The 16,349-nt window shown below is 43.5% G+C and overlaps 1 protein-coding gene across 5 annotated transcripts in view; it reads right to left on the bottom strand.

Moving 5' to 3' along the window:
• TPD52L1 (TPD52 like 1) overlaps positions 1 to 14,748 on the bottom strand; it is a 102,316-nt gene extending 87,568 nt beyond the window's left edge. For 2 of the 5 annotated variants that reach the window (XM_084775122.1, XM_084775124.1), the window contains exon 1: positions 14,451 to 14,738. In XM_084775122.1, the coding sequence (XP_084631248.1) occupies positions 14,451 to 14,469 (19 nt within the window). In that variant the 5' untranslated portion in view covers positions 14,470 to 14,738. Of the gene's footprint in view, positions 1 to 14,450 lie in introns of all 5 variants that reach the window. The other 3 variants (XM_084775129.1, XM_084775123.1, XM_084775126.1) reach the window with 3 other exon arrangements.
• Positions 14,749 to 16,349: the final 1,601 nt, after the last annotated feature.

The raw sequence follows: 16,349 nt of genomic DNA, 5'->3' as shown, positions 1-16,349 counted from the left end.
ACTAAGAAAATGATTTTTTTTAATTAATTTATTTGTTCGCAAGATAGTTCAGCAGTTAAAGGCTCATCTCACAATTAAAAATGTAAGTTAGTGATTTTTGAGTTAACTAAAAGCAAGTAAAGGAAGAGGACCTTGGTTTTTATAGCATGTTGTTGGGATATTTTGTTTTATTTATGCTTGTTTGGTGTTTTGTTTTGTTAGGACAGGAGATAAAGACAGACACAAAGACTGAGAGGAGAGACAGAGGAGAACGGTACAGAAGGACAGAATCATTAGAAAGACTATGACTCTGCTCTGGAAAGTCACGTCACATCTGAGTTGATTCTGGGGCCTCACAAGGACTTTCTGTAGTATGAAGGTTTTCCCCTGGTGACAGTTCTTCCTTGTCTTTGTCACTTGTAACTATTTCAAATCTGACTACTTTGGCGCATGCCTTTAATCCCAGCACTCAGGAGGCAGAGGTAAGCGGATCACTGTGAGTTCCAGGCCAGCCTGGTCTACAAAGTGAGTCCAGGACTGCCAAAGCTACACAGAGAAACCCTGTCTCAAAAAACCAATGAATAAATACATAAATAAATAAATCAAATCTGACTACTTTTAGCTTGGCCTAATCCCAAGGGACCCATCACCGTAGTCTGCAAACACGTCGGCCTTGTGGCCTAATCCGGTGTTCCAAAACAAGGCTGTGGAAAGAATACAAGGCTGTGGGCAGCAGAACACGTACAGCGGGCCTTTAACAGGTATCTGGTTGAGAGCCAGCAGTCTGTTTGCGCTCTCTCCTCTTGGCAGGGGCTCCTGCCATCCTAAAAAGGTCCGAGAACAGTCTTGTCTTTACAAGAAAAGAGAAAGGAAAACGGAGGACAGATTAACAGGGGAACTAGACACTTCGTTCCTCTTGGAGTCCTTCTATGATTGTGCCCTCACACTGGCACAGACACCTAAGGCAGCCAGGCTGTTGTGTGCCATGAAGAGACCAGCCCAAAGAATTGAAATGTTGCATGCAGGAAGATTTTTGGCAGATGAACCCTTATCTCAGAAAAACAGAAAACCAGAAGTCTTTTTTTTTTCTTTAAGTGGGAAGAGGGTAGAGAATGGATCCCAAGTTTTCCATTTCCTTAAGTACTTTGTTTAAATCATTTCCCCCACATTTATTTTTACCATTCATGCAATTAGCTGATTCTGAATGAAGACAGTAGTAAGAGGCAGATGATTTTAGTGGAGCTTTGAGAAACCAACAGACTTTCAAGTGAAAATCATGGCTTCGTTTAGTCTACAAGCACTCCCTGAACCCCAATGAGATGGTCTGGCTCTATGTTCTGGAGCTAGAGATTAGACAGTAGCCACCAAATTAAAGTATCTTGGCCTTTCAGAACTTCCCGGTGGGAGGTGTGGGAAGAAAAAAAATGAACAGAGTAAATTAAAAATATAGAGCATATTAAGTAGAGTACAACTGCAAAGAGCAGGGGAGGGAAATACGAAGTGTGCGGATGCATAGGGCAGAAACAAGGTGTAGTGCCGAGAAGTGCCAGGACCCAGCTGTCAATCACATTTACAGACCACAAGGGTGGCCCCCTGGGAATTTCACAGCCTGTCCTCTCTTTCCACATGGGCTCTTGGCACCACATTATTGGTTGTTGCTTCTGCTCACAGCAACATATATTCATTTTCTTTTCAGTTTCTGTAGGTCAGAAATTGGGGTACAGCTTAGTTGGGCCCTCTGTTCAGAGTCTCATCAGGCAACAACCAAGTGTCAGGGTTTGCATGGTCACTTAGCAGCTCAAGTGTGGGAGACTATACCCAAGGCTCATACAGGCTGTTAGGAGATTCACTTTTCCAAAGCTATTGAAGGGCCCAGGTTTTTGCTTTCTCAGCTCCTAGCAAGGCTGCTGCCATTTCCACAAGCTACCCCATAGTTCCTTTGGCAAGTGAATTTCTACAGTATAGTTGCTCACTTATCTGCTCAAAGAGAGGGCCTCCAGTCTGTGAAGCCAGGCTCTTTACTAAGTAACATGAATGGGGGGACCACACCTCAGCATGCCTGTCACGGTTTATTGGTTGGAAGGAAGCCATAGTCTTGCTTACACTCTACAGAATGCGATGTGTGGGAATAAAACACAAGTCTGAAGACACAAGGACTCAGCAAAATTCTGTCTGCTACAAGCACTGGCTGGTGTTCTATCGCAGCCCATGTACTAAGTTAAGATTTAAAAAAATGAGATAGCACACAACAGATATGAATATGGAGAGACTTATTTGAGAGAAGGGAAATGGAGAGGAGTTGGGAACTGCGTGGGCCATGAGGGTAGGGAGAGACAGAGAGAGAGACAGCCTGACAGATGGGGGGGGGGGCGGTAGGGGAAGGGTACCCTTAGAAAAAGTACAGGAATAAGTGAGGCCAAGTAAGAGAGCAGCAAATAACAGATGGTGGGTTTATCCTTTATCCTGGGTCCCTGGCTTTGCACACCTAGTGGTGGGTATAGGTGATGTCAGAGGTAAAGGGCAGGTATGCTAACATTGGGTGAATTCAAACATCAGTGGCTCATACCCAGAGTTTCTGATTTAGTCAGCAAAAGACAGGACCTTCAAGTTTGCATTTCTAGCAAGCTGCTTGGGGAAGCCCATGATACTGGTCAAGAGAACACACTTTGAGAACTAGTTCCTAAAGTATAGGTTCCATCTACTTCTTCTAGCATCCCTATATCAGCCAGTTCTTCATCTTCCCTCAAGCCTATGCACGGGCTTTTCAGCAGCAGGTTCTGCCTATAGGGAGCGAATGTAAACCTGGCAACACAACAGAGCTATTTGACCAGGAAACTGGATTCCCAGGAACCCTGGGACATGGTCTAGAAGAGAGCACAGAGGCTCAAGGTCAGCAAATAAAGTTCTTACCTTACACAAAGACTTACCCAGAAGTAGGTGGATGTGGAACTAACAAAAAAGGTTCTGGAATTCTGAAAGGCTAGATTTGACTCATATTGAAAATGAGCTGTCTAACTTCATGGATGATGACCAAAAAAAAACCAATGTCTTGGTTGGATAAAGCCAAAAAACAGTTTACTACACCTAGCAATAACAGCCGTCAAAAATAACATCACTGCACTAGTGTTCCCTGAGCCCTGATTCCAAAAAGGCTGCTGTAATTAATTGACAAAGGCCAGGTCTGTCTGCTTACACAGTGGTGTGTGCTACAGGTGAGTAACACTGAAATTAGGAAGCCTTGATTTATATAGCAGCTGCAAGTATGTTCCATATCTGTCGAAAGCAAATAACCCTGCCCTTAAGGAAAGTGGTTTCTGTCACCCAGAGCGCCACACAATGGGACAGATAATGAAAATTAACCATAAGCTTGAGATTCCAAGGACGAACTGCCTCCCAACAATAGGGCTCCAGCTGCCAGGTCTTAAGGTCATGCTGAGAGTATAGAAAAGGAGCACAGGAGGAGAGAAAACAATTGAGGAGGAAATCTGAGGAAGAGAGAGAGAAGAACTTGAATGGTTCTGAAGAGAAAGCAATGAGAGTGAAGAGTGAGAGCATCAATCTGATGACTTCTGTTGAGACTCCAAGACCAAAGACAAGACCAAGAAAAAGCAAAGAGATCAATGGCCAGGATGTCCTGGGAGGACAGGAGACACACTGGTCCATCCCAGAGATGGATAAGCAGGGGCAGAGGGAGAGCCACTCCAGTCTAAGTCTATTTATTTGAAAACAGACATCGTATTCCACACTGGAAGTCTACACATCATAGCTGAGTCAGACATGCAGACACAGCAAGTAAACATTTGAAACTGGCAAGGTCCTGGATGGAAAAAATAAACTCTGTGGTGGTTAACACTTAGATGGGATCCAGAGGCATATTTTATAAAGAGATGAGTGTGGGCATAGAGGAAACACAAGCCAAGGCTTGAGTCTTGGATATGCCAAAGAAGAGAATGTTTTTGAAGGAAAGAAGAGAGGGGAGAGGAGAGTCTCAGATACTGAAAACCCAAAGGAAGGAAGTGATGACCATAGTCAAATATGACAGGGCTGAGGTGTCGCATGTGGATTGGGCATTGAGAGAAAAAGAGAGGAGAAAAGAGAAGAGGGTACAAATTCATTTTCCCTAATCAAATAGAAACCAAATTTATAATTATTACATAAGAGCATTACGGAACATTCAATTTCCTCAGCCTTGTAGGCTAGACAAAAAGAACAGAAAAACTCTGAGGACAGAGTTCTGCCAAGTTGGACACAGTACACAACCTCTGAAGACAAGAGATGTTTGACCCTGTGCTGTATGGCTTTATCAGAGGGGAAGGGTGATGCAGCTCTATGATAGTCCAGCGTCAACAGAACAGTGGCACTGAACTCTATGATGCAGCTCTATGATAGTCCAGCGTCAACAGAACAGTGGCCCTGAGCTCTATGATGCAGCTCTATGATAGTCCAGCATCAACAGAACAGTGGCACTGAACTCTATGATGCAGCTCTATGATAGTCCAGCGTCAGCAGAACAGTGGCCTTGAGCTCTACGATGCAGATGTTTCCTTATTTTCGTGTTATGAACTCCTTGGTTGCTGCATTCAGTAGATTTAATGGTGCATCTACAAAATATGGGGCAAAGCCAGATATGAGGATTTTTACCATTTCCTCTTAATAGAAAAGGCTATCAAAATCCCAATTTACATCTAACTAAGATTTTGGATAGCAAGACAGAAAGTTGTAGTCCTTTTTTATAATTAGTATTCCTGCTCAGATCTCTTAAGGAAGGAAATCAGCAACTTTATAAACAAGTGAATTCAAAACACCATGATGTGACTCCCATTCCCTTCAACCCTGAATCTCTTCCAGTTGTTCAAAACAAACTTTGCTTGTAGCACACGTATCCTCGAGCCTCCTTTACCTATCCTTTAACTATTCCTTCAAGAGGACTAACAGGGGACAGGATCTTTATTTTCCTCCTAGCCTGCCCTGTGAAGTAAGGGAAATTATCTTTCCTTGATGCCATTATGTGGGAATGAATCTATTTTGGAAAGTGGAATGTTGAGAAATATACACCCTATTTGTTAGTTTGCTTGTTTGTTTGCTTGCTTTTAGCTCTCATTTCATTCATGTGTAGAGGAGAAACAAAAGAAAAACCACAAATGTCCAACATCCAAACTCTAAAACATAACCGCAGAGCTGCCTCCCATGCCTGTCATCTCAAAATTATCTTCTCTTTCAAATGAATCAATTCTGCTTCCTAGATCCCCTTGATAAGGCTCTCTTGCTGAGAGAGAGAGAGAGACAGAGAGAGAGACAGAGAGAGAGACAGAGAGAGAGAGAGAGAGAGAGAGAGAGAGAGAGAGAGAGAGAGAGGAAGAAGAAGAAGAAGAAGAAGAAGAAGAAGAAGAAGAAGAAGAAGAAGAAGAAGAGAAAAAGAAGAGAAGAGAAAGAAGGAAAGAAAAAATTAGCTGAAAGAAAAACCCTATTTTGCAATTTCCCAGGATTTGAAGAGGATCCCACATTTTAAGGCAATTTTAGGCATTTTAAGGCAGAGAAAATGTAATTTGTCTAGGATATAAATAACCACAGGCAGCTTTGGAGACAGGTCTAACACACTCACACATGCTCAGCCTAGAGAATTTTCTGGTTACAGTAAAGAACCAGTCTTGTCACTTACCAAAAAAAAAAAAAAAAAAAAAAAAAAAGCAATCTGTTGACCACTAACAGTATTATAGATTTTTGCTTCTTATATATCAGAGTGCAACATTTACCCACCAAACACACTGTGAGACACTCTTTAAAATGCATCTTTACCTAAGGATGGGGAAACTCCCTTTAGACTCAGTTTTATTCAAATACATCAACGTGACTTGTTGCCTTCTTCAGGACATCAATCCTAATTCTTAATTGAATGCATATATTTTAAGTAAATTACATCATATTTGTAGACATTTGACGGAATTCAGCATGACATACTTGAAATATCTACATATTACTGCCATTTTTTCACATGTTCTTAATTGCATCATAGCTCAGTAAGTTTAACAAGAGGCTTCCAAGTACCACTGGGAGAATTCCAGAACAGCGATGATGGTGAATATCTGCATACACTGAGAGCAAGCCAAGTGGGTGGCAAAGGCCGACACCTCTTTCTTCACTAGACACTTTAGACCACAGTCACAAGCACTGCTAGTAGCCTAAGTGGCAAATAATGTTTTTCTTTTTTCATCCTTTCATTAGGCATTCAACTCTCTTAAAGTATTTGGCTAATATGCATGCGGGTGAGAGTAAAGGAATGTAACATTTTCATCTAAACAATTATGTATTATAACATTCATGAGACAAAGCAAAATCTTGAAAGGGGTTACTTTTTATGTAGTCCTAATTTTAGTCAGTGTCTGAGACATACAGATCCCATGTTCCAGAAATAAACCCAAATATCCCATAACTTTTAGGTTCTTTTAAAAGTACAGAGACTGGGCATCTGGAGATGGCTCAGTAAGGAAAGTACCTGCTATTCATGTCTAAAGACCTGGATTTAGGTCCCGAGTGTCAGGTGATAGGTCAGCCAGTTGTAACCCGAGACACAAGAGAAGCGATCAATCCCAAAGGCTTAGAGTACAGTCTAGCCTAAGTGGCGAGCCCCAGATTTAAAGAGTGCTCCTACCTTAGAAAATACAGTGAACAGTGACAGAGGAAGGCAGCTGGGCCTCACACAAGCACACACACACACACAGACATATACTCACACACATGCATACACTCATCTATACACACGCACATACACACAATTATGCACACACTCATTCATACACACACAGACATATGCACACAGCCACACACAAATATACACATACTCATTCAAACACATACAAATATGCACACACTCATTCATACACATGCAAGACAGAGAGAGGGAGACAAAGTAAAAAAACACGCTGCTATTATTAGATATGGGCAAACCAATAGAACATTTAAACTATTTAAACTGATTGTTCCTAGATCTAGCAATAAAATTCTGTACTATTTCTGTGAAGCACATGCTGAGTGATATAACAGAATTCTTCCTTCTGTACCATAGGCTAATAAGCTCCTAACCTCAGCCATATTAAGAGCAACATTCTCAGCCAGGCGTGATGGCACATGCCTGTAATCCCAGCACTCAGGGAGGCAGAGATGGGCAGATCTCTGTTTGAGGCCAGCCTGGTCTGCAAAGCAAGTCCAGGACAGCCAAGTCTACACAGAGAAACCCTGTTTCAAAAACCCAAAAACCAATATTCTCAGAGGTCTCTGGGATACTGAATCAAATTCCATGACCTAGACCCTACCCACAGAATGAATAATGCAATTAACTTCTGTTCTTTAAAAGCTGCTCCGAGTGTACAGAATATAAAGGAAACACATTATGTACAATTGGTGCACTGCCTGCTTATACAGGCAGGAGCGGATGCTACAGACAGTAACTAAAACCCTGGGGATGGAGTCAAATGTATTTCAAACCCAGCCTCTGACATTTTTTTATTCAAATTTTAAAATATTTTGAGGCTTTCATACATGATTGCTGTACCTAAATTATTTCTACCTCTCCCCCTTTCAACTCCTTTCTTTTCTGCTTCTCACACCCTCTCAAATTTTTTACCCCCTCTTCTTAAATCATTAGATATAGATATCCCCTCCTGAGTCCATTTAGTGTTGCTTGTATGTGTTTGGGTCTGGCCACACAGGACTGGATACCCTCAGTAGGAGCTCATCCCTGGAGAAAACAAATTCTCACTCTCTCAGAAGCCACAGATTTCCTGCATTCCTCATTTAGGGGTAGGCCCTGGGAAATTCCCCCATCCACACTGGCATACGCCAACATTTCTAAGTTTCCTGAGATGAGGAGAGTAGGGTAACCATCCTATAATTCTACATCCTTACCTAGAAAATGAAATCAGTATTACCATCGTTGTAAGTCTAATGTACTTTTTAATGACCCAATGATTCATTTTCAGTGTACACAGTGTAGAACTGGGCATAACAAGTCTAAAATGTTGTTGTTGTTGTTATTACTATTACTATTACTATTACTATTATTATTATTATTATTATTATTATTATTATTATTATTATTATTATTATCCTGTATGTGAATTAGTTCTATCAGCTTTCTAAAAATCCTGTTGGGATGGAAATAAACCATCTTTCAGCTCTATGAACAATTGCTCATAGTGATGAATTCTTCTTTTTTTTTTCTTTTTTGGTTTTTTGAGACACGGCTTTTCTTTGTAGCATTGGCTGTCCTAGACTCACTTTTTAGACCAGGTTGACCTTGAACTCACATCAATCCTCCTGTCTCTGCCTCCCGAGTGCTGGGATTAAAGGCGTGAGCCACCACGTGACACCCTTTGGAGTGTGGTCGAGTCACACTGAGATACAGTAGAGTGACCTGGGGAAGCGCATACTTCAGATTCAGTGGAATTGTAACTGAAGATTGTCTTTCTCACTTCATTTCTGGCCTTCAGTTTTCCTGTCTGCGAGGGGGTTAAAAAAGTAAAGATACCTGCCTTATGGTGTTACCACACGTTTCCACAAAATAATGCTTACCTGGGTCTTGGCATGGGCCAAGAGTACAGAGAACTGTCAAGCACCTTGCATAAACTAATTCACTGAAGCTTCCTGAGGACCCTAGAGCTGCCAACTTCAGTCCACACGTGAAGAAGAGAAATCAGCACCTCACCGGAACCAGCTGGAGACATATTGCCTTGGTTCTAGGATTCCCACCACTAAAAATGCCCCCAGTGCCTACTCGAACCAAGGCTTTGTCAAATATTTTGTTAGCACTATAACAGCCAATAAGCATTGGCTGGAATATTTGTTAAGCCAAATCAGCATTTTCTGAAAGGTTTACTAGTTGCTATATAGTGTTAAGTAGCAAATCTGCCAAAACAAACTCTTTACTTATAAGTTTTTAAAAAGACATTCTTCTGTGTTTATTTATTTATTTATATGTATGTATGTATGTATGTATGTATGTATACAACATCCTGCCTGCATGTGTGCCTGGCCGCCAGAAGAGGGCACCTGATCTCATCATTATAGATGGCTGTGAGCCTCCATGTGGTTCCTGGGAATTGAACTCAGGACCTCTGGAAGAGCAGCCAGTGCTATTAACCTCTGAGCCATCTCTCTAGTCCCGAGCTTATAAGTTTTTTGAAGAAAGTTTATGGGTCTGTGTATTCAGAATATTAAGAAACTGTGTAAAGGTTAGGAAGAGCAACTCAAGATGGGTTCTGACTGAGTACAAGATCTGTGTTATTATGTTCTGACTTGAGATGTGCTTGAGTTGCACAGGGCAGGAGGGCCAGCTGCCAGAGATTGTCTTCTGATTTCCACAGGAATACTGTGGCATATATGCACCCCCCCACACACACTAAATAAATAAATGCATGTATTAATTTTTCAAAATTTTAGCAGTTAAATTCTATTGTTCTAAGTTTATGATTATATTGCTTGAAATGAAGTAAAATTTTTAAATAAAAAGTAGATTTCCTCCTAACATAATCCAATCATAAAGAAGTCTTTTGCTATTTGTTAGGAAAGGAAGAAATTACTTTGTAATAAAACAGCATCTGTTACTTATGAAGCAAGTCCTCATTCTTTGGGGAACAAGATAGGTGGGTAGTGGATAAAGGTGCTTGCCACCAAGCCTGATGACCTGAGTTCAGTCCCTGGAAACCAGAGGTTAAAGAAGCGAACCAACTCCTGAAAGTTGTCCTCTGACAGCCCCATGAACGCATGGCACATGTGCTCAGACACACACAAATGAATACTATAAAAATAGTTCTTTCCACAGAGTAAAATAACTACACATTGAGCGTAGTTCACAGATCATCATTCCTGGTTTCATTTACTTCCTTTTATTCTCTTCTAATTTATACTGGCCTGCTGTGTTTTATTTATATATTAATATAAACTGTTATTCCAAAACTCTGCAACCTGAAAATATTAATTCGTATGAAAAAAAGATATCATTACAGATGTGGTTAATCTGATGTTCTTGATCTGTGCAATTTAGCCAGATTTAGCCAGGTGAGCCCTTAATGCCGTCACAGGCAGAGGCTCACCACCATCAGGATGGGGATGGCACTGTGACTTCAGAAGCAGAGATTGCTGACACAGCCAGGCAAGACCAGCAGCCAGCTGAAGAGGCAAGGCATGGCTTCCCAGACGAGCCCCGTCAACTCTCTCACTTTGCCCCTCAGCTGTCTACAAGCGGGCTATTTTCAGCTGTAACGTTTGTAGCAATTTGTAACCCTAAAGAAACTAAGGCCGCTGGTAACTTAATATGCAAGGGTTAAACAAAAAACAAGGTTTTCCTTTTAGGGAAAAAAAAAAACAACCCTGGGAAAGATAATAAAAAATAATGTTATTTCAATTTAGGGAAAGAAAACATTAAGACAGTTGAAAGGGATCAGGAACTTTCTTTTTTTTAAATGGCTGCTGCACAGTTCAGGAGCATGCTCCATCGCTAGGCAAATTCCCTTACTCCAGGTGTTCTCAATTTAACTATGAAGTTATGTCCCCAAAACACATACATTGAAAATGCCATATAATGAGAAGAATTTGAGGCCATTTAAATTATTACACATCATAGCTTAACACCACAGCTCACTGTAGTGTGCCAGTTGTTTCCCGTGTCATTGGTGGTAGACCAGAAACTGTAGCTGGCTGCCATAATCTAGGATCAGAATACTGTGGGCCAGTCAGCACTCCTTGCTGTGACAAAATACTTGAGGAAACAATGTTCGACAAGAAAATATCACTCAGGTTCATGGTTTCAGCAACTTTGGTCCTCGGCCAGCATGCTCTACTGCTACTGAGCTGTGATGGGGGAGAATGTGGCAGCAGTTAGGACACCCGTGGGACACGGTTGCTTCCGTCATTGAGAGCAGGAAGCATAGCAGGATTCCATTCAATGGAAAAGTCTCCCCGTGACCCACTTCCTCATCAGGGTCCCACTTCCCACCAACTCCCAGTGCTGTCAGCAGAGTACGAAATCATCAACAGATTAACACATTGATCAGGCTCCAGTCCTCATGACTGAACCACCTCTCAGCTATGGCAAACGCCATAGAGAAATCAAGCCCTCAACACCCGAGACTGCAGGGAGATAATTCATATCAAAACCATAATAAATACTGTACTGAACCATAAGTCCAAGATCAAAATGAAAGTTTTCATACAGTAATGGGTGCCCATCTCTTTCACACCATTGTAAAGTTGGAACACTGTCTTCACCAGAAACACACAAAGTCAGAGACTGCACACGGACTGTGTGAAGGCAACCGTGTCCCACCAGCAGTGCTGTGCTCCTGTGGGTTTCCCACCCTACTCTACTCGCCAGCCCATTCTCAAAAACTCACTCACACATAGTCCCCCTGTCACCATCCTGCCAACTCCTTAGCATGCCTTCTTGCTTTTCTGGAAGTAACTTGACCTTTCCAGAAAGCCAAAGAATGTGTTTGAAGACTTTCACTCCCAGGAGATTTTCATAGACCTACTTCTGTATTTCTGAGCCGCATGGGTAACCCGTATCTGTAGCACCTGTGTGCAACAAGGGGCCTCCACTCACTGGAGACCGGCCTAATCTCATACACATGTGCTTTCCTTTAGACTTACAGGCAAAAAGAGAGGGGGGAAAAAGAGAAGAAAGATAAGCTATCTCCACTTCAGAAAACTCTGAGGTAAACCACAGGGAGAAGCTTACGCCTTCCCAGGGCCATTTTAGAAAACTAAGAGCAAAGACTCCTTTTGTGTTCAATGCACTTCCATCCAGCCATGAGGGCAGGAGTGGAGTGGGGGGGGGGGTTTTAGGGCAGCTGAAGAGGCAGTTACATCCTGAATTTTCTCTTTCCTTTAAAAGTCAAGGGTTTGAGTCGGGATGGGCACTAAAACCACCAACTCTGCCACTCATTGCCTGTGTATCCCAAAACAAGGTATCTAGATGCTGCCTCATTTCCTCTGCAAAATGGGAACGGCAGCTCTACGCTCATGATCTGAGTCAACACCTAAAAAGTATTGAGACTAGAGACCGGGGCAAAGCAAACAGCCTAAGCTATTTTGACAACTAGGCTGGAAGTCTGCTCTCATTGTATGGCCCACTTTCCTGCCACTAATATGTGGTGATTTTTACATGCTAATTTGTGGCATAAGTACCAGGTTAGTATCCATCACATCCTCTGAATAGAAACCAAGTCTGGCTGAGCTCTTCCTGATGCTGTGTTTGGAAGAGGAAAGCACTAAGAAATTTGCTCATAGATGAGGCAAGCTAGTCACGTCTGTGGTTCTTAAGAGTACAGCATCATGGAGTCTTCATAATTTGGGTAGGTGCCTTTTTGATTGTTATAATTCATTTCCTACCTCACTGAATGATAGAGTTGTTTGGCTAGCCTCCAAGTATATCATGTGCATGCCCCGGGGATGCTGAAGTGACTGACAACAGATTAGCCCAGTAATCAAGTACAGCTTAAATAATACTTGGGGGGGAAAAAAACTATCTGAATGTGTACAGACTTTTCTCAGTTGTCATTATTTTCTAAATAAGTACAGTATAATAACAATTTTTTGTGACATTTGGTTGAATCAGTTTGACAAATGATCTGGAGACTGTTGAAAGTACACAGGAGATGTATAACAGGCCCTAGGCAGATACACAACGGACTTGAGCTTCCTTGAGTTTTGATATATTTTTTCGTGTGTGTGTGTGTGTGTGTGTGTGTGTGTGTGTGTGTGTCTGCCTGTCTGTCTGTGTTGTCTGCCTGTGTGTCTGTCTGTCTGTCTCTGTCTCTGTCTCTGTCTCTGTCTCTGTCTCTGTCTCTCTCTCTCTCTCTCTCTCTCTCTCTCTCTCTCTCTCTGTGTCTGTCTGTCTGTCTGTCTGTCTGTCTCTGTGTGTGTGTGTGTGTGTGTGTGTGTGTGTCTGTCTGTCTGTCTGTCTCTCTGTCTGTGTGTGTGTGTGTGTGTGTGTGTGTGTGTGTGTGTGTGTTATACCCACAGAGACCAGAAGAGGGCATCTGATTCCCTTAGAGCTGTTTTGCAGACAAGCAAAAGTCCTCTCCAAGAGCAGTACAAGTGGCTCTTAAGCCCTGAGCTACCTCTCTTCCAGCACAGATTTTGGCTGTCTTTAGTAGGGCCCGGGAGCCAATTCCGCATCAATACTTAGAGATTAATGCATTCTGATCTGAACACGGGGTTAGAATCTGCCAGTGTTGTCAGTATACGCTTCGGTTCAGACACAAGGGCAGCCACGGGACCTCTGCTTTTGAATCTGACCAACAACCAAGACTCTCCGCTTACCAAAAGTCTGAAGCAATCTTTCCTATTAAGATAATGTAGGGGGAGTAACTGGACGCTGTAGCTTTCTGGCAGTACCTTGGCTGATGGGACCAAAGCAGAGTATGCTTCATGCTGTTCAGGCCATTGCGATCCTGGCACCAAACCACCTGAGTGACTCCAGATCTACACAGTGCCCAGAATGCCCTCGTTCGAGACCCTGTTACCCCTAGAACACAAACCCCTGAGGTCATGAACCTCTTTACTTCATTCTCTCTCTCTCTCTCTTTTTTTTAAGGCTTTTTTGTATTTTAAAAGGCACCACAGAATTCCTCAGTGTGAAGAAAGGTGGTCCTGATGGCGTTATTGCAACTCATTCCTTCTGAGTGCTGCTTCCAAAGTGGATTCCTGAGTGCTTTCTTCCTCCCTGTCCCTCGCTCCACGTCTGACCACCTGATATTTCTAAGATCCCTTTACTCTTATTCTTGAACGATCCTAGCGTTCTCTGGACCCCTCCAGCGGACACCCTGCGCACACAGAGGAAGAGACCAGCCTTTAATTAAGCCTGGCAACGGGTACAGCTGGGGAGGGAGGGACTCATCCTTGACTGCCGGAAAACCAGGACGCGGTTATCAATCTAGAGGTCAGGGGGGCTTGTGAAGCGCTCTTGGGAAGGCCAATCAGTCCTTGCATTAGCAGGGACACTGGGTCTCCACAAAGCCACCACCTCTCCGCGTGTCCGCGTCACCCCCGCCCGCAGTTGTGAACCGAAGGGCGCGAGCCCACAGCCGGCGGGAGTCCCGAGAATCCCGCTCCCCCGGGGAGACAAGCACAGCAACCCGGAGCCTGCACAACAGGTCCTTTGGGCACCTTTCAGAATAAAGAAATGGGGGCGACTGACCGCGGGAAGGGGTAGTACAGACCCAGACACAATCCCTGCTGGCAATCTACTCGGTTTTCGGGTCCCGACCCCTTCTCCGGTCCCCAGCCCCACCGCAAAATCTGAGTTAGGCTAGGGGTGCAAGCGTGATTCCCGAAGGCGCGCGTAGGCGCGGGGTTCCATACGCGTAGGACGTGTAGGTCCCTGTCCGTCCAGGAGTAAAGTTAGACGCTGAAGGGAGAGCATCTCTCTGCGCGTCCCAGGACCAGACCTCGGGGGGTGACGGACAAACACCCACCTTGTGCCTGTGCCTCCATGGCGGCCGACGTGGAGCTGAGCACGGCGGGGAACACGCGGAGTCCTGATACAACAGATGGCAGCGGTGCCCGAGATCAGAAGACAGCTAGACCCGCCGCTCGTGTCCTCCTCTCCAAGCGCGTGTGTCGCGAGCTTTGCGTGGAGGGGGCGGGGTACTGCGGGCAGCCACCACTGGCCGCTGCTGATTACCTCCGCCCCTTCCAGTCCACCTGGTCCTCAGAGCGCTGCCAAGAACTCCAGGTCGGGCGCCACCTGCCGGCCGTTTTGAGCACCGAGTGGGAGGGTTCCCCCTCCAGCACCACAAATGCCCTGAAAACCAACTGTTAGGTTCCTGGGCGTCCCAGAACCATATTTTTGTCAACTGACCATTACATAACTTTGTTTTATATGCCTCTTTAAAGAACCCTTGCTTAAAAAAAACTTGCTTGCTTAATGTTATTTAACATTGAGCACACGGCACTCGCTATAACTCGGACCTTACGTAATGTGTATACTTTCTCTGTCAAGTTCATCACACCTTATTGCACTTAGGGACCCTAGACAGCATGTTAGTGTTGTGCGTGGATCGAGGCTCAAACAAAAGTAAGAAACAAAAATACCAAAATGAGAGCAGAAACAAGGTTAAGCTAAGCACTATGCAGTCCTGGCTGGGGGAGACTAGCCGGGGGGACTACAGGAGTTCGAGACTTATTTGTGACTAAAAAAGGCAAAGCAAGTGCCAGGTTTGGTGTTACAAGCAAGTCTGAGTGAAAAAGAGCATAGGGACAAGGAAGCTAAGACACGCTGACCTGGCACTTGTGTTGTTATCCGGAGCCTATAGACTGTGCTGCTGACTGGGTTGGTAGGGGAGTCCTTTTCAGAGAATGCTAACCTCAGTCCTGTGTCAAGGCTTGTTGAGGATGTAACTGGAAAGCCAACTGAGTGAGGGCGTCAGCTTACGCCTCAGCCCCATCAGTCTCCACCTACTGCACACCCTAGCTTTTCTCTCAACATCTCATAGACTGCCATGAACTACAATCTAGCATTTTCTTTTTCTTGGTCTTACGTAGTTTGCATTTTTGCTTGAGGGGGTGTTACTCTCTTCCTCTATAATGAAAGAGTCTAGTGTAATTGAAGGTGGTTCTATCGAAGGGCCTCAAGCAGATTTATAGCTCAGGAAGGATGGGAAGTAATCAATCAATAAGTCATATTTTCTCCATACCCAAGGTACTCTCAAAGTTACTGGCTAAAATATGAAGGGAATCATGTACTTTTCCTTGAAAGAAAGCATACTGGTGGCTTTGTGGTACATACACAAACACGTTTGTGTCTTTGTTTTGTGTTGAAGATATCACAGATATGTAATCATTTTTACGGCATTTACCTTATGACTTTAGTGAAAGTGACCAGGCAACCGGATAATTAGATCACCTTTAGAGTCTATTCAGTTTACTGGTCTTCTTAATCCTAGAAATTAAACATTGGGCTATAGTTGACTCCCAGCTGTTAAAATGAGCTAAAAATAGTTCCTGACTTTTCAGCTTAAGCCATCTACCGTCATCTGAACTCCGACTCATTTCTAATTGCTAAAACTTTAAGCTACTTCCCCTTAGACTATCTTAGTCATTGTTTTTATGATCATAAGACTTGGACATTCATTCTTTGTGCCAAAATTTTGGTTAGATTCCAAGGCTACAAATGAAGGACACAATTCTCCCCATCCCTTTCAGGGGGGCTCATGGTCTATGGAAATGGAAGGATAAACAGATCCTTCAGGAAGCAGTGTGAGGTACTGTGTGAAGCAAGCTCAGAATGCCTGTGTTCACTGCTAAAGGCCCCTCAAATCCAACCCTAGAGAGGAAATTTGTTCAACCTCAGCTGAGTCTTGAAGGATGACAAA

This window comes from Acomys minous, assembly GCF_964271855.1.
Source record: "Acomys minous genome assembly, chromosome: 3".
NCBI classification, from domain to species: Eukaryota; Metazoa; Chordata; class Mammalia; order Rodentia; family Muridae; genus Acomys; species Acomys minous.
This window is presented reverse-complemented; position numbering and strand designations above follow the sequence as displayed.